Consider the following 24,705-nt stretch of genomic DNA (forward strand, 5'->3'; position numbering starts at 1 on the left):
TAAAGATAAAAGATTATCTCTGAGTCACGAGAGAGTTGTTGACATTTGAAAAGCAACACCCATCTCTTTTTGCAACTCACTTCCAACGAAATAGAAGATTGCATGTGAACCCTTTTACACTGCAGTTTCAATACCATTTGAGACCTAGCAACCACCCAAAAAATTGTGATAAGGATCACTGCTCCACAACCTTCTCCTTTGAGGGTGTCGCTGGGGCAAATAAGCTGCCTGTTATACATGAAATGATAATTACACACTTCACCATGTCAGCAAACTGCAAGTCACTCGTCGCTAATATCAGTAGGCCTGCATTATTGTCTTAACATAGAAATGCCATACTGTATTGAATGAAGATGCAAATGTTTCAAAGTAAATAACCAGAAAAGAAAGAGCTTGCTTGCATGCTTTTGCCTCGGATCCCCAGGTGTCTAGCATCATCCAGAAATATATCTTCACAAGCCTGATTAATGAGGCCAAATCATCAGTAAATTATCATAAACCCAAACCTAATGAAACAGTGTGCAAGATCCAAGGTTACCCCCTGTGCCCTATTTTCTTTCCTGGTTTGAATATTTACCCTATCAGAATGTTTTCGTACGTGATTTAATTAAGCTTTTTCACTGACTTTAATCAGAGACAGAGTCTTGAACTGTAAAGTGCTTTTGCAATTATTAACAGTAGCGTGTTTTAGTGCAGTGACACTTAGGTATGAACACCATATATTTAACTTTTTTGTAGCCAATACGTTTTTTTATTGACAAACAGGTGATAGGAACAGCAGTCTGAATATTCACGTTCAGACAAATTGACTAAAGGAACTTTGTAGAACCAGACTCTATTTTAAACACAAGTCGTTGAATTAAGGATGCTGGTGCTGCAATACACTTGCAAATATAGCCCTTGCAACTTTTTAGAGGGCTTGGACATTGACAATCTCCAGAGTAGAACCACAACAGATTTTCAAAATCCATTTTGTTATCACAGAATGATCAAACATGAAAGTGATTACTTAGCGATTAGGAGTGGATCAAGGGCTGATTGTGACATTTGCTTTAGAGGGTAAAGTGATTTCTATGCCAGCAGAGTCTTAGTAGCAGGCTGCACTACACAGGAATAAAAACGACAGTGCAGAGTTCCAGAAACTTGATATGCGAAAGTGTGTGTGTGCTAGCGCACATGTTAGGGACTCTTTATACCAGACCACTTACAGGGGGCAAGGCTGGAGGGGGGTAGTGGGTGTGTGTGTGGGGAGGGGGGTGGGGATGTCTCAATTAAGATGCTTCTGTTTAGCTGCTACAATTTGCCAGAAGAAGCTTTTTGGACACGGATGTTTTTCCATTTCAGAGCGGAAGGGACCAGGGAGGCAGCCGTGTCAGCAGCTTTAACGCTTTAATGATTCCAGGATGAGTCTCATATAGAGGCCTGCATCATTCCAGACCCCCCCCAAAAAAACAAAAACAAAAAAACAACAGCTAGTTTTTGTCATTTACAATGATGATTTTAATGACAACAGTGCAACTGCAGTTCCTTGCAAAGCTTTTGGACGAGTTCAGTAGAAGACACGTACAGACAACATTAGCACCATCGGATGACATGGGACATTGGCTGTCCACATTGTACAGTACCTCTCTCAATGCCCATCACCACAATGCAACCCAAGCTCATTCACACACAGGTCAGCCCCTGTGGCCCAGAAGAAACAATTAAAGAACCCCGTTATCTGCCCCCACTGGCTACAATACTTGTGGAAAGAGGGAAGGAGTTGGGGGGGGGGGGGGGTTATAATAGATTTTTGCTGGTGCAAAATGAGACGCTGACCTCTAGGCCCATGAAGCTCAAAGGCGTGCAAGGATCGGTACGAGACACACTCCCCGAGGTGTTAAAGGAGATTCATTCAGGACATCATTCATCTTGCTGGTGTGACTCATACCTCGAGCCATGGCAGCCACTCGTCATGACAGTTATCACTAGAGAGCCTCTCAGGATGGTTAGAGAAAAGATTGCATCTATGCAATCATTGCTTGTTGAAGGCAGGGTTTCAAAACCTGGCAAGTGGCCTTGACTTGTATTCCACCAACAGTGGAATTTAACTGAAGAACTTTTAGTGCTCTTTCCGTCTCTTCTGCATCTAGTAACTAACATTAGATAGAGGAGGTTATACATAGAGTCCTTTCACACATGTTGATGTTGGTAAACAGTGCAATAATACTGACGATAATACTGATGTCAGGTGACTGAGTAAAGGTTCAGTTCCTGTATGTGGAAAGTACTGTACGTATTATTCAAAAAACTGTTCATTGGTAACCAAAGGGCAGTTTTAGAAAGTGAAAATACAACATTTTCTTCTCATCTCTGCACAGACGACCCCAGACATTCAACTCATTGAATTGAGCTGTCTCCATCGACAATGAGCAGCAATAATACGTGAAAATGAGTCACATTAAGCAGCAAAGCATGTGTGAAATGAAAAGAAAGACTCGATAAAGAATTTAGTGTTTTTTCTTGTCATTATAACACAGCACTTTTTTCGTTTCCTTGGTTTTATTCTGTGACATCTGTATTAGTGAGCGAGGCACCGCTGTGCGCTCCATGTTTGTGAAAACGTTTCTCAACTTTACTTCATGTCATTAAATGTTTTCCCCCACTAAAATCTCATGTCCACAGCATTTTCGGTTCTTAGAACGAGCAGGTCTGATCTATTCTATTCCCCATCTGCTTGTGCAAACGGTTTGCCACTGAAAGTGATGTATTGTAGAGCTTTTCAGGGACCCTTTTATATATGAGGCCATTCAAAACGAGATGACATATTACAATACACAAATAAGTCCTGTGGGCCTGCTGAAGTCCTCTTCCTTAAGACCCTGGACTGTGTTTGTCCAAATGCAATTCAACATGGTCAGTGGAAAGAAAGATATCTTACCCTGTGCCCAGGGCAAACATACCCAAAAATATATTGAAAAGGTTATCCAGAATCAATTCCTTTTTAACTTAAGTCCATCATCAGTTATACTTTACAATGCAATATGCACCTGCAGTGGTGAATCGCACTGTGGAGCTACTATGAATAATGCTCTCATAGTGTGAGGTAATTACTGTGCTAGTAGCTGAAATGCATTATATCCATTAAACTGAGCCATTTAGTAAATGATACTCTTACTTTGAAAAAAGAGGAAGCAACATGGGCTGTTATTGCAAAATACCTGTTGTAGAATGCCCCCTGGTATACATGTACAAATGCAATATAACTGCTCGTATTGACTGATGAAAATTATTCGACTGATTTCAGTGAGTGTGACTAATTCCTTTTGTGATCCTACGGATTATCTCCCAATCCTAACAAAGACATCTGGGTAATTTAGGCTCCTATGGCCTCACTTTCCTGCTGTTTCTGCCCATGTTCACTGGGTCCTGATCGATCGGCCTCAAAGACAAAGTGTTATGCTAGTGGTCCCATTACAACTAAACGGGGTATTGACAGAGCTGCTTCACAAGTTATATATATTCCACCATTTTACTGAAAGTAGGGACAGGGCTGGTCTGGGCTAAAACCTTGTAAATTAAGAAAGAAAATCAGGATTAATGTTACTTGGGAGGCATAGCATATCCATGTTTTTTTATTCCATTCGTCACAGAATGGTTTACAAAGCCATTGTTTCAATCCATTGAAGTTGTGTTTGTCTGTAATGACAAGGGAGATGTTCTTTACCATCATTACACATTAGTCTTCAAGGTGATTTACTGCAGGATTTGGGGCTCTCTATCTTAATGTGGCTCGGGCCTGGTAGTTGTACCCTGGGAAGCCAAGTGTGGATTGTCACATAGGATATTTCCTGTGTGCTTTGAGTACTGAAAATAAATGATAATTTCATAAAGGTGTTAACAAATAACAATAAATTAAGAGTGAGCGTCCTGCTGCTATCGTTTAGCGGTTAAGTCCCTCCCCTCAACAGGAAATGAAACAATGTAGAGTTGTCCTATTTAAGATGAAAGCTTTTTTTTATTTTTTTGCCTTCATTCTGTTTGACTGAGTTTCAGAAAGCCATGGGAAGAAACGTTTGCTTTAGCAATTTTTTATGCTGAACTGGACGTTAGATCTCACACACGGTGGGCTGTTTTCAGGAAACACAAGATCCACAGTTTAGGTTGAGACCTCAGGGGCAGGTTCAGGAGCTTCAGTGTGCATCAGATGTAGCTCTTAAATGCACCAGAAGACATCTACAAACATGATTCCTGCATGTATTGTAGTCATCTAGCAGACACTTTTACTCAAAGTGACTTAGTGGGGGAGGGGGGAGGATTTGAACCTGGGATCCCTTGATCTGTAGTCAAATGCTCTTTAACCAAGTTGTACTCATTCACCTTGTATCTCAAGGTGGAACAGGACAATCATGATCTACTTGGATCTGTTTTTCGGCAACTTCTGCCTGCTGTTCTATGTGTTTGCTCTGGGACTGGACATGGGAGAAGACCAAAGGCTCCAAGCTTCTCGAGACACCAGGTGTCGGTGCGACGGGACAGTAGTCATTAAGGACAGAGGAGCTGCTCTGCTCAGGAACCAGACGGTGGATGGCCTCCACGTGACACGCAGCTGACAGAACACACCTGCCAGCTCCTCATGACAGGATGTCCAAATACGGCCGTTGATGTCGCGGGGCCGATGTCACCGCCACGCAGCCTCTTTTTTCTTTTTTTTTTTTTTTTTTTTACACCCTGGCAATGTCATCATCCTTAATGACCAATCCATCATTCCCACTGTGTCTGAGTAACAACAGTTCATGCATAAGCTTATCCTTCGGGTCTCAGGAATCCATCTTGTCAAAATGGCAAGAGGAAGGTATTAGGGGACTGAGTGAGCTGGGTGCATTCCTCTGTAGAGAGATTGCTGGTGTCAGAGTCATCATACTGCCCTGACAAAGCTGCTGAAAGAGAACCATGAAGAACTTAAGGATCATAAAAAGCACGGATAGACTGTTTGTGTGACGTGCATATACTGTACGTGGACATGAGGTCACGTGCACTAGCCCACATACAACATGTTCATGTACTGTACATGAATGTAACAACGTGTGAATTGCATTGGGCTCTTGTAAATGTCCACATAATTCACTTGGACTTGTCGAGCGGGCAAGCTAGAATGCCTATACACAAATACAATTGTGCACATGTGATATTGTGTATGAGTATTTCAAACACAACAGTCTATAATGATAATAATGTGTTCATTTTTCATTACAAAACAGTCAAGGGTTGGTACATTTTGTTAATCTAGCAATTGTGGCTTGAGTATGAAAGGATTCAAGCCAAAACATCCCACCGCCTCCCTTCAAAGCCACTCCCCCAAAACATCCCACCCCCTCCCTTCAAAGCCACTCCCCCAAAACATCCCACCCCCTCCCTTCAAAGCCACTCCCCCAAAACATCCCACCCCCTCCCTTCAAAGCCACTCCCCCAAAACATCCCACTCCCTCCCTTCAAAGCCACTCCCCCAAAACATCCCACCCCCTCCCTTCAAAGCCACTCCCCCAAAACACATCAACGTGCTGCCTTACAGGGAGGTAGGTTGACAGGCAAACAGCCTACCCAATCATTGCATTTACTTTCAAACCTTTATATTTATTGGTTTCTATCAGGAAGTTTATTTAAGCAAATATGGCAAAAAGTGCTTCTCAACAACATTACTGACCCTGCCTTTAAAGTATATTTACAAAGTATAAGTACAAACACACTTACATATATTAACGGTCACTATAAGCATGTGAATACAATCGATACTTCCTCCAATTGTGTAGAAAAGATATATGAAAATGTATCATTAAAGTTCTCATTAAATACAGGGGTGGGGGAGGTCAAACCTGTGCCCTGTGGATCTTCAGTCTGATCCACTGATCTATGAATACCCCTCTACAGTCTCACACAATATATATGTAAACTTTTGATCAGAAGTCCTTGTTGTCATGCAGATGACCACAATGTGATGTTCCGCTGAAATGATAGAGCACGTGAAATTGATTTAGAAACAAGCTTTTAGGGAAATTGTAGTTTCTCATGCATTCATGCGGCATTGCACTCTTGGTTCAAACATCTCGGTAGTATTCATGGCAGAAAAAATAGTGGGCATTTGTTTTTTACCGCTAGCTAATCCAAACGACCAATCAACCATAAAACAGGGTGGCTTTAAATGCCAGTTCACTACATCCTCTGAGCCTAGCTTCTGGGCGGAACATTAGAATATTGCCAATTGACGCATTCAATCATGGCAATGAAAGTGCCGAGACAAGGATACCGTGTAGACAAATGGAGAAAGCTCTTGAGGTAACTCTGAAAGACCATTAAACACACTCTCTAGCCCACATCCACTCTATACTTTTTGCAGTCTGCGAGCTATTTAATGTGGTTTGCGTGCCCAGTGACTCCGATGAGATTTATTAAATACAGATATGAACTTGAGTGCTCTCACAGCCAGTTTGGGGGGGGATAAGACCAGACTGAAGAGTACACTGGACACACACGCTTCATGGTTTATGCTCTGCTTGATGACATTGTTCCAGTGCCACTTTATGTCTGTATAATAACGAGCCAAAGGCTTTCATCTCTCTTTTCTCTTTATATATCAAAGGTATAGCCTTTGGAATCTGCTAGAAGTCCAAAGCTCCCTTTCATCTGCGGTCTTGGTCATAATTATGGAGAAGGATGTGATTCTGGGATGTATTTTGAAGGACTGCTTTTCAGCAGGGATTATCTATGGTCTGGGTAAACCATTTTCCTCACCAAGCTAATGACATAGACATTAGCCAAGTGGCATCGCTGGAAATGTAATCTGTAAAAAACAAACATACATACTGTACAGGAAGAAACCCTCTCTGCCAAATTGATTTAGATATTACCATTTAGTTTGAACTTGTTACCATTTGTTGTTTTAGCTTGTTTTGTTAACAAGAATGCGTGCAAATGTATGTACACCCATTTCTTAAGCAAGGGCACAGGAAAAAACTCACAAAGATTTCAATCCGCCCACCATTGTATCTGACACAAAATAATGGAAAGAAAGAAACAACAGCCATTAAAAGCTCTTCTTCTGGACGGAAGTGAAAAAAACAAACAAACAAAAAACACGATATTTCCGCCACCCGTGTTATTTAAATCTCTTTACTTTCAGTTAATGGACCCCTCTCAGGGCTACCTACCAGACGTCGGTGAGCTTGTCAAGGCAGGAGTATCCACAATTAAAAGTTGCGTGTTCTAATCTTGTTTGATGGAACCAGGGCGTAGCAACGCTGACGTGTACAGTGAGGCGGCAAATGGCTCAGAGACAGACTGCCAGAGTTGGAGGACTCTTAGGACCTAGTCCCCTGATTATTTATTGTGTTGCAACCAACATGGTGAGACAAGTCAAGCCTCAGGTGAACCTATAATAGCAAGAAACAAAATATTATTAAAAAGAAAAAAAAATCTGATAACATTAGAGTATTAGCTCAAGGATTCTCATCATGGAGACACTCCCCAAGCCAGGCCACTCAAAAGGTCAAAATGCCACAGAAACCAAACAATACTAACCCTTGACCTTGCAGGGTTGTCAGGTAGTTGTGGTTCAAAGCGCACATGATCTCCTCGAGTTAGCCACAAGCACGCCATGGAGGTTTGCCATGATGAGGTCTTGACTCTTCCACTTAGGACGGTCTCCTTACACCGCTCCGCAGTTGCACATTCAAAAGCGTTGTTGTCTTGTGGCAGCCTCTAACAAGCTGACAAAACCATGGGTGTGATTGGGTGTTGCACAGGCAGTAGGGGCCAGCAAGCAACAGGAAACACTCACTGGTAAAACACCTCTGTGTTTTGTTTCAATATACTTAGACTGCTGGAAACATGAACCATTTATCTTGGCTTCAGAAAATTATTGTCTGCCATTTGTTTATGGTAGTTAATCATTAACAATGTTGTTGAAATTGTGGTTGTTATACAGTATATGAGCTAGACATCTAAGAAATTAATCTTTATGACTTGAAGTAATATCAGCATAATGGGTTGAGTGTCTGATAAAGATGCTAAAAAATGACTAAATGATAGCTGTGCATTGCAAGCTACACATTTATAGATGTTTGTAAATTGCTTTGCGAGGTTGTATACCGTACATGTTTCATGAATGCTTTGCCTTAAAGGCTGTGTGGTACAACAATCGAGTTATCTTAGTTTTTTTCAGCGGAACAAAAGAAAGTCCATCATTCTGATATTCAACTGACAGTCCAAACTTTGATTCATATTCAGACGAAGAAGAAGTTTTTATCTGTAGTACATAGAGTATGTCGCTGTCATAAATATAATCGCCTCATGTTTACTGGTTCAATTACCCCATTTAAAAAAACCCATAGAAGGCAGAGATACTTAAACACCCTCATATAGAAATCTGTCAAAGGCAGTCTTAGTGCCTCTTCTTGAAAGCTTTTCCGAGACATCTCTGAGACGAAGCATTTCTTAACGTAGCGGCGACAAGCACTGTGGGTACGAGTGACGCTGGCGGAGTGAAAGATAAACAGTCGTGACAGAGTGATCGACTAGAATGTAGAGCAGCTGTGATGTGCCGATAGAGAGCTCTGACATCAGTAGGCCACAGCCATAGCGAGGGGGGTGGGGGGACGATGACACACACACAAACATTGGTTCTACATGTGGTTGTTTCATGTGGTCTCTTCCCTTCTCCCTCAGGTTTCTCTTGGCAACCTGGTTTTCACGTGTTTCGCCCAAAAGAAAATAAATAAATAACCAAGAGAGAGAAAAAAAACGTTATTTATCTTTATGTCTGTCAAAAAACCATTGTGCATGTAGTGGTGATGGAGTGCTGGGGTGAGCAAAGGGTTAATGGTGCCCCTTCCAGGTCAGTGGGGATGTGCTAGCATGATGTGTTTCACACACACACACATGGATATCTCAAGGCTATTTGTAGCCTTGTTTTAGATTTGCTCATCAAAAACCAAACACTTATGCGGTTGAAAAGACAAATAGTCCTTCTCCAACTGCAACCCATGGTGTTAGCTGGCTCAGATTTATTGCTACCCCTCAATTTCTCGCCAAGAAAAACAAAGCGTTTCTCCTTTGGCTGAGAAAGGTCAAAAATCTGTGATGCGAGACAACAGGCATGGCGTTTGAACATCTTTTTCTACTTCTCTGTGAACCTGTTCAACAACGCAGGTTGGTCTACAGAAGACATTACTCCCTTGCTTACTCGACCATAAATGCCCAGTGTGATGGAAGGCTAAAGGGTTGCCATTTTAAGCAACGCTGTTTATCACCTTTTACTCCGGAAATTAATAGGTTGTTAAGGTCCACTGTAGCGAGCGCTGCACAGACCGCCACTAAAGGTGCTTCTTCCTATTATTAATGTATGTCCTGTCGCAGACAAAATATACTTTTTTGCAATGCTTAATGCATCCATAACTGTGAAAGCACTGTACTTTATCTCTAGGCTAACTAGATGCTCACACCGTTTTTGTGCAGGAAATGTGTGCTATGAACGTTTTCAATCCCTGAGTACAGTACAAAATAAGCAAACATATAAGTCAATTCTGTAGATGGGTTACCCAGTTCAGAAAAGAACGGGAACATTTGTCACAGCATGATGCATAAAACTAAATTCTAAAACATAATCAGAACTGACCGTCCCAGATGTTTTTTATTGATATACTTTAAAAGAAAATTGTATATATATATTGCTATATAGACATCCATTTTGCACTATTGTGACCTGTTTCCAGTTTTCGACCCTCCACTTGAGTAAAGTTAGGAAGCTTTGGGTGTTAATCCTTTTTCAACGACTGTCTGCTTCATTGGTTGAGCTGTTTTAAGGGGGTTGTATTCTCCACCACAACCATCTCACCGAACCACTTAGCTTTGCAAGGAGAAACCTAAAAACCACAGACAAAAGACGGTGGTATTATGAGAGGCTACATGGCTACTAGACCAGTGTGGCTAATCTTATGTAACTGTAAAATAGTAATAACGGTTCTGGGGAGATGTCAGAAACTTTCTCTCTTGTTGCCTGATGTTGGTTTTCAACGTTTTAGTCTGTGCTTTCACTTTCTTCTACAAGCCTCTCCCAAGGCCTCCTTCGGTCAGGAAACAATAGATTTTTTTTTTCTCCATCCTTTCGTTTGACAGCTCCCCCTTGCAGCGGACTTACACTGATGTGCACAACATTGGGAAACAGACTAATGAGAGGAGATTTGTGGAGAGACTGAAAGAAAGGGAAAAGAGAGAGAGAGCGAGGGGAAAAAAGGAGAGACTTTCTCCTTTTCCTCCATCTGATGCCATTGTCTCTTGCTTCATTAGCCAGTGTAGCTTGATCACAGGGCCTTGAAATCCCCAGCCCTTGCCAGACAACTAAAATGCCTCTCAAACACGCCTCATATTTTCCCTAGTCCCCTGACGATAACAAGCCATCTCCCCCACCCCTCCACCCCCAACTCCCTCTCCTTCAGTTTGCTGTGAGCCTCGTCTGAATCAAGGCCTTGTTTTTCTCCTCTCATTGCCGGAAGAGAGTAAACATTTACGCCTTGACACAGCTCTCTGTTTTTGAATCTTTTTTTGGTGTCCTTATTTTTTGTCCCTTGGCTTCATCCCTCAAATTGGAAGCCATTCGACTGCGTTGGGGTCTCCAAAACACCCGTCACCATTCAAAGGGGCTCAGTTGAGTGAGGCTCTCCGGACACCAGATTGCAGTCGTGTCAGGCGAGAGGAGGGGGTAGCTCGTGGAGGAGAGGCCATGAGGGGGGCAGGGCAGGGGTTGGTTGTGTGGAGGTTGTAGGGTGTGCATGTGTACGTGCAGGAGAGTTCACCCCACGCTGACGCCGTGTGGTGTGGTGGTGAGAGGAGAGAGGGCTTCAGGGCACGTAGTTAGACCGGCTGATAGGTCTGCACGGAGAGAATGCACCCGACGGGGGGATAAGGCCAGAGAGATCTGATGCACGGCCGGTCTAACCCGTCCAATAGGATTAGTCGTCTCAGACCGACACCTCTCGCTGCACAGCGTGGACACCTTGCCGTGTCCGTCTATCACCGCCGTCTGAATGACGCAAGGCGTGGACAGACACATCTGCTTCCCAGAAGCTGAAGACACCCAGTGCCCTCAATCTTACCCCTTCTGGACTATTCCATACCAGTGCCTTGCATATACAGTATGTCTCCCTTGCCAAGGCTTGACTGCCACTTTAGAGGCACTTTAATGTTGACACAGCTGGAGGACTCATAACCGAAAGTGGAAGATTTTTTTTAATTTTTTTATTATTTAGATATAAGCAATATATTCTACTTCACTGACTTTGGAAGGGGGGCTTAATTTATGGACTCTGTGTGTGCGTGTGTGTGTGTGTGTGTGTGTGTGTGTGTGTGTGTGTGTGTGTCTATGTGTGTGTATCTGCGTGTGCAACAGACTTGCAAGTCTAACCGATGCAATGGATCCTTTCACCCCCACATATCAGTGCTCATGCTGTGAGCGTGTGATGTTCCTCTGCATACTGAGCAGGTCTACAGAGAGACCATCACACATGGGCCTGCATGTGAACTACAGTACACGCACTACCACTCGTGTCTTCAATACCATAAAGGAAGTGATTTTCTTTTTTTTCTCTCCCTTAGTGGACACAGTGATGTTTTGCTTTGAAGACCCTGTTTACAACCCTTTTAATGACAGTTCGTGACAGCCTTTTCACGTACTGTGAAGCCCTACTCACATCATTTAATATACAAACAAAAATATAATGGTGACACATAGTAAATATAACTGTCCTGGTAATGTTTTATTAGTAATAACCAACTCCCTGCAAGATGTCCAAGTACTTTCTGTTAATGTAATAAGAATTGTAGCCCCCTCCCTTTGAATTTCCATAGTGTAAAGTATATCAGGCTATTAATGTGCTGGTTTGCAGTGCTCTTAATGCCTAATTTAGCTACTCACTGCCAATATCCTTAATTAGCATCTTGTTATTTGGGAACCATCCTTTTAATTAAGAAACGCTCTATGGCTGGCCTGTGGAATCTGAAGCTGGACTCGTTGCTGACAGCTTTCTTTGGTGGAGAGACATGTCTGTTTTAAAGCAGGACACTTGGAAATAAACTGATTTTGGCACTTCTTCCATCAACTAAATTGGACGAAAGTGATTAAAGGCTGTGATTGTAATAATGGTCTGGTCTGGTGTTCTAGTTAGGGTGCCATGTTTGAAAGATGTTAAAAATAACTTCAGTGATACACTTGTGGCAAATAGAACAGAGACAACAGAAAATAGAACAAGACATTGTATCACGACTATATTAGACAAGCCTAGTTTTTTGATCAGTGGAACATGGTCATAGTAGGTCAGAGACCTCCTCCCAGACATGCTCTTATTCATATTTGACCACATTATGAAAAAAACATTTAAAAATGAAAATCATTCTGTCAAGTACATTTATGTGTTGGGAGATATCATTATACCACAAAATCCCTTTGGTGAACAACACGACAGAAAAGATGAACAGTTAAATAACACATTAGGCTGGGATGGTAGAAATTGAACAATTTAATATAAAATGAGAATTTCTGTTCCATAATTAACAATGCTGAGTTGAACAGGGGGAGACAAAGTCACCCTGAAAACAAGCATTAGTGGTAAATAATGTCACTGTCTTCTTCCTCAATTTAATTCAAGCATGTCTTATTAAAAATGGAAAACTCGGCCTATGCCACATTAGGGATTAGAAAGTTGATGTGTTTAAGCATGAAATGAGACCCTGTGCTGAATGCGTCACAGATGGTACAATATTTCACCCTACCAGCCAAGGATACATTTGAAATGGTTGCATGGGAAATGTGAAGTGGTGTTGGTTCAAATCTGCATGTTAATCCCCTGCTACCTGTCTAACACCTCATCATCACCAGCAAAAAAAAGGATTCTCAAATCCCTACTCTGGGATTACTGATAAGATACCAATAGGGAAGGCAATGCTGGAGTTGAAATGGGTGAAACTCAAAATTGACTCCTATGAGGAATCCCATAATTTTGTAGAAAATGGTTGCTTTTCTTCTTGACCCAGTTTGTGTATTTTAATAATGGAATGAACGCTTCTTTGACAGTATTTATCTTTGTACGTTTGTGTTGAAGTGCAAAGAAATGATTGATTTTAACCGGCATTAGTTGGGTGATTATGTAAGCATACCAGACTTTTAGCAAACCAAATTACCAACTGAGAGCTAAACTTTTTTTCCTTTTTTTCTTACCACCCACATCATTAATAGTTTGCTTTCGGAAACTGACTTTTAATGCCAGCTTCCATCTCTGCTTCTACGCTATAAATGTCATGTTTTTTGAACCTACTGTATGTCATGGCAGCAGCATTTACAGATGGTGACTGCAGTCCACCCTCCCAGAGGATAGAGAAGATGGGGAAGGATACACACAGAGAGCGGTGGGATGGATGGGGACTAGCTAAGTGTATGCGGAATAGACATGTGCACAGAGGCCCTGGCGTCTTTTAAAAACCATCTGTCTTCCTGTATGTCTGCCCTTGTGTGTCCACAACCATCGGCAGAGGGGAGAGAGAATGGTTCTTAAAAAAAAAAGCGCAGGAAACAATATCTTTGACAGTGTAGTAGGCTCTAACCTTACGGTTGGCACTTCTTCGGGTGTCCATAACTGTACCTATGTGCACAACATATTTACATACATACATATACATACACACAAACAGTGTGTTTGACAGTCTAGAAGACTTCATGTACAGTACACAAGGCGGAGGAAGATGTCCGCTCACTGTGAAGAAGAGGCGACTGAATCAAGCTGTGAGCCATGCTCCTGTGCTCACACACTTGGCGCTCGTTGTTCAAACAGATTAAGGGCACAAACATACAATGATGTTCTCACCTTGCCGTGTAGCATCTCATTACACAGCAGTCCTTCCAGAGCCCCCTTCATGGTGGATGTTGATTTTTTTCTTCTCCCCCGGCCACAGTATCAATGAACACAACTTCACAGTGGTGGGCACACAAAGATTATTGGTTTTGCAACTTCCTTCTGTCCGCCGTGGAACCGGAGTGTCGTCGTTGTGCGTGCTGTTTGCCAGTGTGGATGAGACACTTCCCTTGAGGCTGGCCATGACACCAGTGAGATGACTATCCCGCTCAGTAACAAACTGGGACTGGTGTTCTTTTGTCAGACTCGGTTCCTCCTTGGGGAACATGAGAATGGGTTGTTGTTGATTGTCCTGCATTCGACTCTCTCAGGGTACTATCTGGAGGCAGGGCAATTTGAGTCCCAGACAGAGCCTCAGTGGCACCGAGTATATGTCTCCATCCAGCCTGTCTGGCTTTGATATCCTTGGTCCTTAACGGTTAAACAGTCTCCCTGCCCATCCTCAGCTTCATGATTACTCAGACTGCCTCAGACTTTGCTAGACTGCCCCATTCTGACTCAGGCGACTTTTAAACGTGTCAGACTGCCTCATAACGCCTCATAATGCCTCATAAAGCAGACCACCTCATATTGGCGGCCATGTCAACCAAATCTGAGAGGACTTGTCTCTGGGAGGATTTCAGATAGATAGCAACCATAGCAAATCGTTCATTTCCATGACTACCGTGACGGTCCCTGGCCCGACTGTCCTGGTATCCTGGCCGTCCGGCTGTAGGCAGCGCTGAGCCTGGGCCGCATCCGTTAGTGGCTCAGAAGCTGACTTTAATCCCTGCGTGCCAATCTGTCAGGCAGGGCCCGGGCCAGGCCCTGGCTGCAGCTGTTCTGTGATGTGGGAATGAGAGTGAGTGATAGCGTGCCGAGGGCAGGCGCCACAGATAACAGGCAGGGAAATATCCTGCGTGCTGATAGTCATCTATGGCTCATGTATCTGCACACGCTAAGGGGCTCCCAGCAATCATATTCATGTTTCTTTGGGTCGCTTCTTGCTTGGAAATGTGCTGTGTTCATTCGGTATGCTTAATGTGGACAGAATAAACAAATAAAAATGCTGCTTCAGATAACCTTTTTTTTTTATTATAATTTAATTGCAATTAATTGAAGTATATGAATAAATGATGTATATTCATATAAAGTCATGCAAAGCTCCAGTTCACGTGATCAGATTCTTTGATTTATTAGCACTGCCAAATGTGTTTTTATCTGCCGAAGCCAAGGTCCATCTCTGTGTGTTAAAGCAAGGGCACACACACACACTCTGTGCATGCACACACACACAAACACACACGCGAACAGTCACCCACACGTGCACACTCCTGCACGCGAAAAAGATTTGTGTGCACACGCATCATCATGTACACGATGCACTACCTGGCCGTACTAGTCTGGGGTCCCTGCCGAGAGTGCTGACAGACAGCCAGAGGGGGGGGGGGGGGGGGGGGGAGGACTGTCATCCGAATCATAAAATCCCTCTAAGAAGCCCCTCTGTCACTCAGAGCTCAGTGGGGGGTGGACAGTGGGGGGTGGAGGGAGTGTTGGCGGTGGGGGGGGTGGGGGGGGTGGCGCCTGTGGCATGACAGTGATGCCCCAGGCATAGGTTAGCAGGGTGGAGCACTAACAGGCTGCCTGCTCATGGAACTCTTTGTGGATGCTCTCTGTATGTGTTCTGCATCGCTCTGTATGTGAATTGGAGCTCAATGTAGTCTATGTGACTGGACGTAAAGCTCGCTGCACATTCTTCACAGAAAAACCCTCAAGTCGACGTCAAATAGGCAAAATAGGATAAGTATCACAGGGGCATATTCTTTGATATTTTTTTATAGTTTATTTTAAAACACACATTTCCTTTCTGTTAAAAGGAAACGTGGTACATTTCTTATGGATTGATGGTTTTGCTAACCTTTGTCAAGGATTTGGGGAGGTGGAGGGCAACCCTTTTCACAAGGCTTTATGCAAATCATAATAATACATAATTTTGGGTCCATTACAATCATTGAATTATACCCATTCTCCATTTGTGAATGCCCCACTGGCCTGGCCACCGCTGCACAAAGACATTTTTCTTCAGGATAATAGATCCTTTGGTGAGAAGATAATATTAGGGAAATTAGGCAGAATGTGAGGAATTGTGCTTCATGAGTTCTCGGATCCTCTCCTTTCTTCCTGTCTTCCTCCTTGTCTAAGTTTAGAAAGGAGGACCTGTGAATGTAACAGGATATCATTAGAGCCATGCGGACTGCAGCGTGATGATGTCACAGCTGAAGATGACGCGTCAGAACCACTTGGTTGGAATCACTTCCCGCTCAAATGTGTTGGACTCCCTTTCATCCCAGCTTCCTCCTTTCAACAACAATGACCTCTCCAGCATCCTCACCTGCACGCAGCCTTTCACAACACTTACGGAATTGATGACGCAGTGGTGGAATTAACATATATGATGAATAATATATACTATATAATAGTATGTAAAACAAATATAAAACGATATGTTCAGAATACAAAACAAATATCAAACATTTTAGCTAGCTTGGAAACCTCCCAGTGTTTCCTCCCGTAGCTGCCTGTGTGCAGCTGCAGCCCATCAGTGAGCTCTTCCTCCCTGGCTAGAGAGGGAGAGGAGCCCCCTGTGAACCCCTGGACCTGGTCCTCACATGGGCAGCACCAGCAGCTGGACCATTATAGAGGAGAGCAGAATAGAGTGGAATATAGTAGAATAGAGTGGAATATAGTAGAATAGAGTGGAATATAGTAGAATAGAGTGGAATATAGTAGAATAGAGTGGAATATAGTGGAATATAGTAGAATAGAGTGGAATATAGTGGAATATAGTAGAATAGAGTAGAATATAGTGGAATATAGTAGAATAGAGTGGAATATAGTAGAATAGAGTGGAATATAGTAGAATAGAGTGGAATATAGTGGAATATAGTAGAATAGAGTGGAATATAGTAGAATAGAGTGGAATATAGTGGAATATAGTAGAATAGAGTGGAATATAGTAGAATAAAGCAAAGCAGTGTAAAGTAGAGCATAGCAGAGTCGAATATTGTACAATGGCGGAGAGTATACAGTGGATAACAGTTGATTTTAGTAGTAAAGTAGTAAAGTATGGTACTGTCGAATGGAATATATTGGACATGAAGGCTGAATAGTGTACTGTAGAATAGAGCAGAGCAATGCAGAGCGTAGCATAGCAGAACAGAGCAGAGCGTAGCAGAGCAGAGCGTAGCAGAGCAGAGCGTAGCAGAGCAGAGCATGGCCTAACAGAGCAGAGCGTAGCAGAGCAGAGCAGAGCATGGCCTAACAGAGCAGAGCGTAACATAGCAGAGCATGGCCTAACAGAGCAGAGCGTAGCAGAGCAGAGCAGAGCATGGCCTAACAGAGCAGAGCGTAGCAGAGCAGAGCAGAGCATGGCCTAACAGAGCAGAGCAGAGCATGGCCTAACAGAGCAGAGCGTAGCAGAGCAGAGCAGAGCATGGCCTAACAGAGCAGAGCAGAGCATGGCCTAACAGAGCAGAGCAGAGCATGGCCTAACAGAGCAGAGCAGATTGAAGCAGTACAGAGCAGTGCTCAGCATAGAAAGCAGATTAAAGCAGAGCAGAACAGAGCAGAATAGAACAGAGCAGATTAAAGCAGAGCAGAGACCAGGGGAGCAGAGCAGGTCTCCATTTAAAGAGATCTCAGACCCATCCCTATAGTATAGACACCTCCCTATGTACTCTTCCTCCACAGCCCCTATCAGCTTCCGCCCCCCCCCCCCCCCCCCCCCCCCCCTCCTCCTCCACCTCCCCTCGGCCAGCCACCCGTCCACCCAGAGCCCACTGTCTGGCCGGCTGATGGAGGCAGGCAGGGAGGGAGGGAGATAGGGGGATAGGGAGGGATAGATAAAGAGCAGTACTGGAGCTGGTCTACCCATGGCTGCGTTTCATATCTCCAGATGGCAGTGTTGGAGAGGCCTTGGTGCCTTTGTGCCTCGACTGCGGCGCGTGGCCTGGTTTCAAAAAACAGTTGAAGCAAAGCCTTGCCTCCCTCACCAAAAAACTGGAGCTTTTTTTCACACAATCAAAGCGTCCTCCTCATCCGTTGTTTTTTTCCCCCTCCGATACCTCCCCCACCCCTGCACTCCCTCCCTCCGCGCCATCGATAGCACTGCCATCTTGGCACCGTTTGTTTCACTCCTTGTCTCTCTTTCTCTTCCTCATCTTCTCGTAAGCTGTTGGCCCCCCTGGAAGGTCTTACCATCCGTTAAGGAGAGTGTTTGTTCTCCCCGACAGGTGTCCTATGACACGGGGGATTCGGAGCGCTCCTAATTAAGAGGTGAATCCGTTACGAAGACAGGGAGGAAGAGAGAGAGAGGGGGAGACGGCCTGCCCGTGGCAGTCGTCTCTCCCCCCGCACTCCCAGACAACCTGGACTAGCCTCCTGCGAGGTGTGACGTGATTCAGGGCAAGGACCCAAGCCACTGCGTGTGTGTTAGATTCAAGGGACCGTGAAAGGAGAGCGGATTAAAAATGCCTGTTTAGCACCACTCAGAAGTTCAGAGCTCAAAGAGCATTACTGGCGTCGGTTTGTGAAAAAAACTCCCCGCGATCCTAAGACCACCAGGAGAGTTTGAGTTGGAAGAGAATGAGAATGTTTGGGGGGAAATTGACTCCAAACTGTTGGTGTTTCTCTCTGCTTGTTATCCTCTCTGTTCAGCCCTTCATGTAAACAGTATTCCGCTGAAGAACAGAAGTCCTGCTTTTTTGGATTGTTGTTGTCAGTGTAAATAGGTTGGCTGCACTGTGTAGGCAGCATACTGCTGTATCTGTCAGCATACCATCTGTCTGTCTAAAGATGATTTTGAATACAAAATTCAGGCTGAAAGCTATTTTCTTTCAAGTTTAGTTCTATTTTATATGTTTGATCTGAATAACTAGATTTGACATTGAGATGTGAAAACAATTTAGTGAATCTAAGAAAGTGTGATAATAAGAAGATTATTCTAAGTTACTCCTGAAGAGTTACCCTCCTGTAGCGTTCACTCATGGAAGCACCCAGCTAATCATCCTAATTGTGTGTGCTACTGCAGATTAGGGTTGAAGTGTAAACCTAGAAGAGGGTTTCTCTCCAGGAACAGGGTTGGAAGGCACAGCGTTTGTTATTTTTTTCATTCACGCATCAGGAACCAAACTATGTCAGTTTACCTGTTTTGCTTCCCTGGTTCGGGTCGTCTTCTAGCTCAATGTAACACAGTTGGTTCGGAGCTATTCAGCGGTCCTTTCTAAGTGACAACTGGAGCCCGTGTTGAGCTGTATAAAACACTCGCTTTTCGGTCATTCCACATTGCAAAGCCAAGTCAAACAGAAACACCTACCATCTCGCTTTCAAGGCTTGTCTAACATGTCCATTAAAATGCAGAGCATCCCGCCACATGGCTTGTGGGGAAAGTACCATTTTCCAACACGGCTTTGCTTTTAGCAGCTGACCTTTCTCTGTTGCCTCTACCTGTACACCTCTGTACAGAGCCACCTCTCTGGAGCGTGTGTCGAAACCCCTGAATCTACATCTAAAACGAGCGAGCAGATGGTTATAATAAGCTCAGAGCCGTGCCAAAAATGTTTCTCGGGCAAAGTGGTGTCACTCACCGAACGCCTTAGTGTTTGTACTCAAGCCAAATGAATACTTTGCCCGTTTAACACGCGTCACGTGTCTTTAAGACGACTTTGCGATGTGATGTTCCACACCACTTGCTCTTCCTTCTTCGGTTCATTAATACTACTGTTAGTCAGCTAAAAAAGGTTAAAAAAAAAAATCACTGGTGCCGTTAGTAAATCTACCATCAGAGCCAACATTGGCTTCATCTCGTAAACTAAAAGGCCCTCCGCTAATACTGTTTGCGTTATATTTCCGTCCCCGACAGGGGTTTTGTCGTGTCATCGTTTTGGCGCTTCCCTGGCCGCTCTGCTTAGCGTGGAGAGCTCGAGGCGCTCAGCCTCTCCTGGGGCCAAGGGTTACATTCCTTGTCCCGCAGTCATTTACGGAGCATGGGGAACTGTTTGCTCAAATAGAAGTCATTTAGCACTGTCTCCTCCTGGTGTGCTGTGGTGTGTGTGTTTGTGTGTGCATGTGTGCGTGTGGGTTTGTGTGTGTGTGTGTGTGTGTACATTAGATGAGTAACCCCCATGCGGTTTGCCTAGGCCCTGTTTACCTGTTTGAGGGAGGTGGGGGTTTGCGTGGGGAGATGTACGATAGCAGCTCCTGAGGTGGAGGGAAGAAGGAGCAAGGCCCTCCTGGTAATTTCCTCCTTCAAAGCAGCATTAGTAGCTCCATTAAAATCCTGTCGCCCTTCTTCCCTCCACGTGTGTCTGTGGAGCGGCGCTGAAGAGAAATCACAGCCATTCAAACGCTAAGTGACTTCCTCTCCCCGGTGAATATTAGAGAGGAAAGCACTCCTCCATCATTTCCTGTTCTCTCCCCCCCCCCCAAAAAAAAAAAAAAGAGCAAGGGATGCAAATGATACGATGACTGCTTTGAATACATACCTCCCACCTCTGCAGTATCTCGTCACATGTCATTAACTCTGCAGTCCTGGCTGACAGACATCTACGGCAAAGAGCACAGCACTGTGTCAGTCTTCCTTAAGACCTAGCCGTAACCACGCACACGGTATGGGCAGCTCACGCGCGCAAACGCACTCGTACACACAGTCATATGTTCTAACACGCATGCTGTAGTCAAACCCTCACACGTACAAAGGGGCACACGGAACAGATCGACCCAAACATCCAAATGCTTACACACGCACGCACGCAGACACAAGCACACGTACACGCACGCACAGTCGTACACGCAGGCGCCTGCGCAAGCCGTCATTAACACACGCACACACACAAACACAGGCAGAGTCGAACCGAATTTGTCACGTCGCCATTTTTCCTTTGATTAAAGTGCTCCTCGCTTCTCCATTTAGATGGGCAGAAAAATGGATCAATGTGATAATTGAACGTTTGAGGCTTTATCGTTGCCTCTGGGCAAAGGCAGCCAATTGGTCAAGACAGACAACAGCTTCTGGTTTATGCATGGCCCCAGTCCAGGACATGGGGATACATTAGCGCTTCTATACATTACAGACCTCTACCCTATTAATGCTTCTTTCTTGCTTGACAGGTCACTGACGGGGGCACCATTAAACAGAAGATCTTCACCTATGATGCCATGTTCAACACCAATTACTCTCACATGGAGGACTACCGCAAGCGAGAAGACCTGGTCTACCAGTCCACGGTCCGGTAAGCACCACCGTCGATAAACGTCCCTCAAACCCAGCGGAACACTTTGAACTCAGCTGTCTGCTTCCTCCTCCAGCCGGTAACGGGAGCTTTTATCCGTCCCAATTTGTTTCGCTGGCGGATGTCTGCTGTGATACAGTGTAGCGAGAGCGGTGGTCATCCACCCAGAGGCACTGGGGAAGTGTAAGGGTGCTGGTGCTGGTATTGGCGACAAGGTCCTCTCCAACCATCTGCTCTGGGTCATACCAGGCCAGGGTGGAGGAGCGGGGAGGGTGAGGAGGAGGGCGGACGGAGAGAGGGGATAAAAAGGGGTTAGAGGGAGGGAGGTTAGGATGGGGAGGAGGAGGGGTGAGGAGGGGTTAGGTTCGGGGGAAGGAGGAGGGGTGCTGATGGGGAGGAGGAGGGATAAAGAGGGATTGGGGGAGAGGGGGAGGAGGAAGAATTAGGAGGGGTGGGGAAGTGGAGGACGAGGGAAACGGAGGGCGGGCGGGAGGAGGAGGTGGGCAGAGAAGGAGGCCGGGAGGGAGGAGTGGAGAGGGGGAAGGTGGATGTAGCTGTGATAAGCCAGTGTGCCGGTCAGCAGGGGCTGCAGAGAGGCTCACTCTTCCCCCCCTGAGCAGCTGGTCAGACAGTCCTCCAGCCACTCCACAGAGCCCTGTGTTCACCAGGTACCGCATCGAGTCTCACCCTCGGGCACTGCTCGGGGCAACACGGCACCAGGCAGGGTCCCGCTTCCTCTCTCCCCCTCTGCCCCCTCACCCCCCTCCCCCCCCGTCCCAGCTACCTCCCCCTCCTCCGCATCCTCCTGTCTGCCTGCCAGAGACCTGAATATGGAGTCCTGCTGTGTATGCATGAGTAGATTTTACACAAGGAGAGAGGGCAAGGACGAGAGAGATAGGGAAGTGAGGGAGAGGGAGAGCGAGAGGGAGGAGAGCAGGAGGAATCATCTGGCTCTGGTAGGGTAGATTACATGTTTGAGGAGTCCTGGGGACTGTCTTCCTCTACCCCGGGCCTCAACAATACGGCTGGCATCTGCTTTCTTCCCTCCTGCCGCCTCTCCACCCTACCTCGCTCCCTCTTTTCTTTCTGCATCCCCCCCCCCTCCTCCTCCTCCTCCTCCTCCTCCCACCTTCCCTCTACCGCTGCCGTTTCTATGTTTTCAGGCAGAAGGCTTCCTCACACACGCACACACGAACACATAGTAGAAATACCCCAAGCTGAATAAAGGGTGTGTTTATCACTCTCTTCCTTCATGAGTAAATGGTCGTTCTTTCATGACACTCGTTCACCAGCGCATATTACATCTCCATCATGTTCTCTCTTCTCCAGCCACCCCTCCACGTCCCTCGGTCCCCCCTCCATCCCACCATTCCCTCGCTTTCTGCCTTATTTACTCTCCTGTGTGTCTGAGTCGCCGGGCTGAGAATGATGTGTCTGGACAATCCCACCAGTCCTTTGGGGTGGTAGTAGTCACCACTGCTAGGGGCTGTTACAGCCATATGGACATAGACATGGATACAGATACACACACACACAAACCCACACAGTCAAAACAGAGAGAGTGGTAGTGGCGAGAGAGAGAGAGAGAGAGAGAGAGAGAGAGAGAGAGAGAGAGAGAGAGAGAGAGAGAGAGAGAGAGAGAGAGAGAGAGAGAGAGAGAGAGAGAGAGAGCATGAGTGGCAGTAGGAGGGGAATATAAAGGGGTAGAAAGGGAATGAAGGTGAGGAAGCAAGCTTCCACATGCCCCAGCATGAAGCCCATTCGGATGAATGGTTGCTGGTCCACCCTGCCGGCTTCCTTATCCTGCACCAGCCAAGCAGACAGATAAGGGCATACTGCCTCGGTCACCAGAGAGGAAGTATGCTTCCTGCCTCAGTCGCTAGAGGCAGTAGGCTTCCAGCTCCAGTGACCGAAGAAGATGTAGGCTTCCTGCCTGAGTCATCACAGAGGAAGTAGGTTTCCTGCCACAGTCACCAGAGAGGAACAGGACTTACTTTGTCAGTCACCACAGAGGAAGTAGGCGTCTTGCCTCAGACACCAGAACCCAAGTCAGGAGGAATCCTCCCAGGCATATCCCATCATGCCCCTCATGCCACGAGGCAGTAGCTCAGCTTACCCAGGGATGCAGAGGCAGATTCACCCCCAGCTGTAATCTCCTATTTCCACCTGAGAGCAGTAAATCTCCTCTACTAAGTCTTGGCAGCCTGTCAGATCTCCCCGTATGACCACAGATTCAAGATGTAATGTTGTTTATATCTTAGAAAGCCACCGAATCTCAAAGAACGTCCCATCCTCTTTCCATCCGAATGTTGTTTATTCTGTGAAACACCTGCCTGTTGTGTTTGGTGTTTAATTGGTAGACTATCATGCTAAACTGGAAGTGTCTTCATCACATCTCTCAGCGGTAGGGACTAGGCAGCTGTAGACAATCCTTGTGTTGGTGACTGTTTGTCACTGAAGTCCTAAAAACATGGCCAAGCTTGCTTCCCAGCCGGTTCACACAGAAGTATTCACATAGCCCGTCCGGAGATTTACTCTGCTCAAGTACCCCCTTTGACGCCTTGGCTAAGATGAACGATAGCCTTTGAATTTATTGGCTTTCTCCTCAGGTTTGAAGGACCTCCACCACTCACTGCTCTAGCCCCTGTGGCCTGTGAAAGTCGGTGTAATTTCCCCTTAAACTAAGCACTGCATACCGTGTCAGACATAGAAATGATTGGAGTACAAATTGAAATTCCTTGTCTCTCCCAAATTGCTCTGTGACCATGCTGTACCACTGAGAGAAAAACGAGTTGTCGAAGGTGCTGAAAAATTAATTTCATCAATATTAATATTTCATAAGAGTCACAATGTTAGTGGGACTGTACAACCTTTTCCCCACTCCCTGTCTTAAACCCGACAGCTAAAGGTTTACTGTCATACTTGAAAGGCCTTCGAGAGAAGCTGTCACTCTGGAAATACGTGTGTGTTGTGCGTTTTTTCCTTGGCCTATCAACCCTCCCAGAGTAGTTCCTCCATGCCCAACGTCTCTTCATCTAAGGCCTGTCTTCTCTGTAGCCGTAAGGGGCGGACACACACGCGCGCGCACACACACACACACAGAATGAGCCACGCAAGCACATCCCGGACTGCGATGTTGTGAGTTAAGCTGTCAGCACACTGAACGTCACATTGGGATTATGTTCTGGGTTGGTTCTTGTCATCCCTGAAGGGAATGGGAGCCATAGTGGAGCCATGCCTGTCTCCATCTCTGTCTTGGAGGTCAACAGTCCCTCCATCCGCGCATAGATGTCGAGATGCAGGCTGTTCTCTTCAGTCAGAGTAGGGACAAATGGAGAAGAAGTAATGGTGAAGCTGGCCCAAGCAGAGGCCCAGGGTACCCGACACCTTACTGCTGAAGGCGTACCAGATAGGAACATGCTCACTGCAAGTATCCTGCTTCTGCCAGGCTGTATGTCTCTCTCTGTCTCTGTCTCGCTCTGTCTCTCTGTCTCTCTCTGTCT

At 45.4% G+C, this 24,705-nt stretch overlaps 1 protein-coding gene across 1 annotated transcript in view; it reads left to right on the forward strand.

Annotated features, from left to right (window-relative positions):
- The window catches only part of igsf21a (immunoglobin superfamily, member 21a), a 124,295-nt gene that overhangs the window by 49,715 nt on the left and 49,875 nt on the right, over nucleotides 1-24,705 (forward strand). Inside the window, exon 3 of the mRNA XM_062461676.1 lies at nucleotides 21,081-21,202. Coding sequence (XP_062317660.1) covers nucleotides 21,081-21,202 — 122 coding nt within the window. The remainder of the gene's footprint in view (nucleotides 1-21,080; nucleotides 21,203-24,705) is intronic.

This window comes from Osmerus eperlanus, chromosome 1 (assembly GCF_963692335.1).
Source record: "Osmerus eperlanus chromosome 1, fOsmEpe2.1, whole genome shotgun sequence".
Classification (NCBI taxonomy): Eukaryota; Metazoa; Chordata; class Actinopteri; order Osmeriformes; family Osmeridae; genus Osmerus; species Osmerus eperlanus.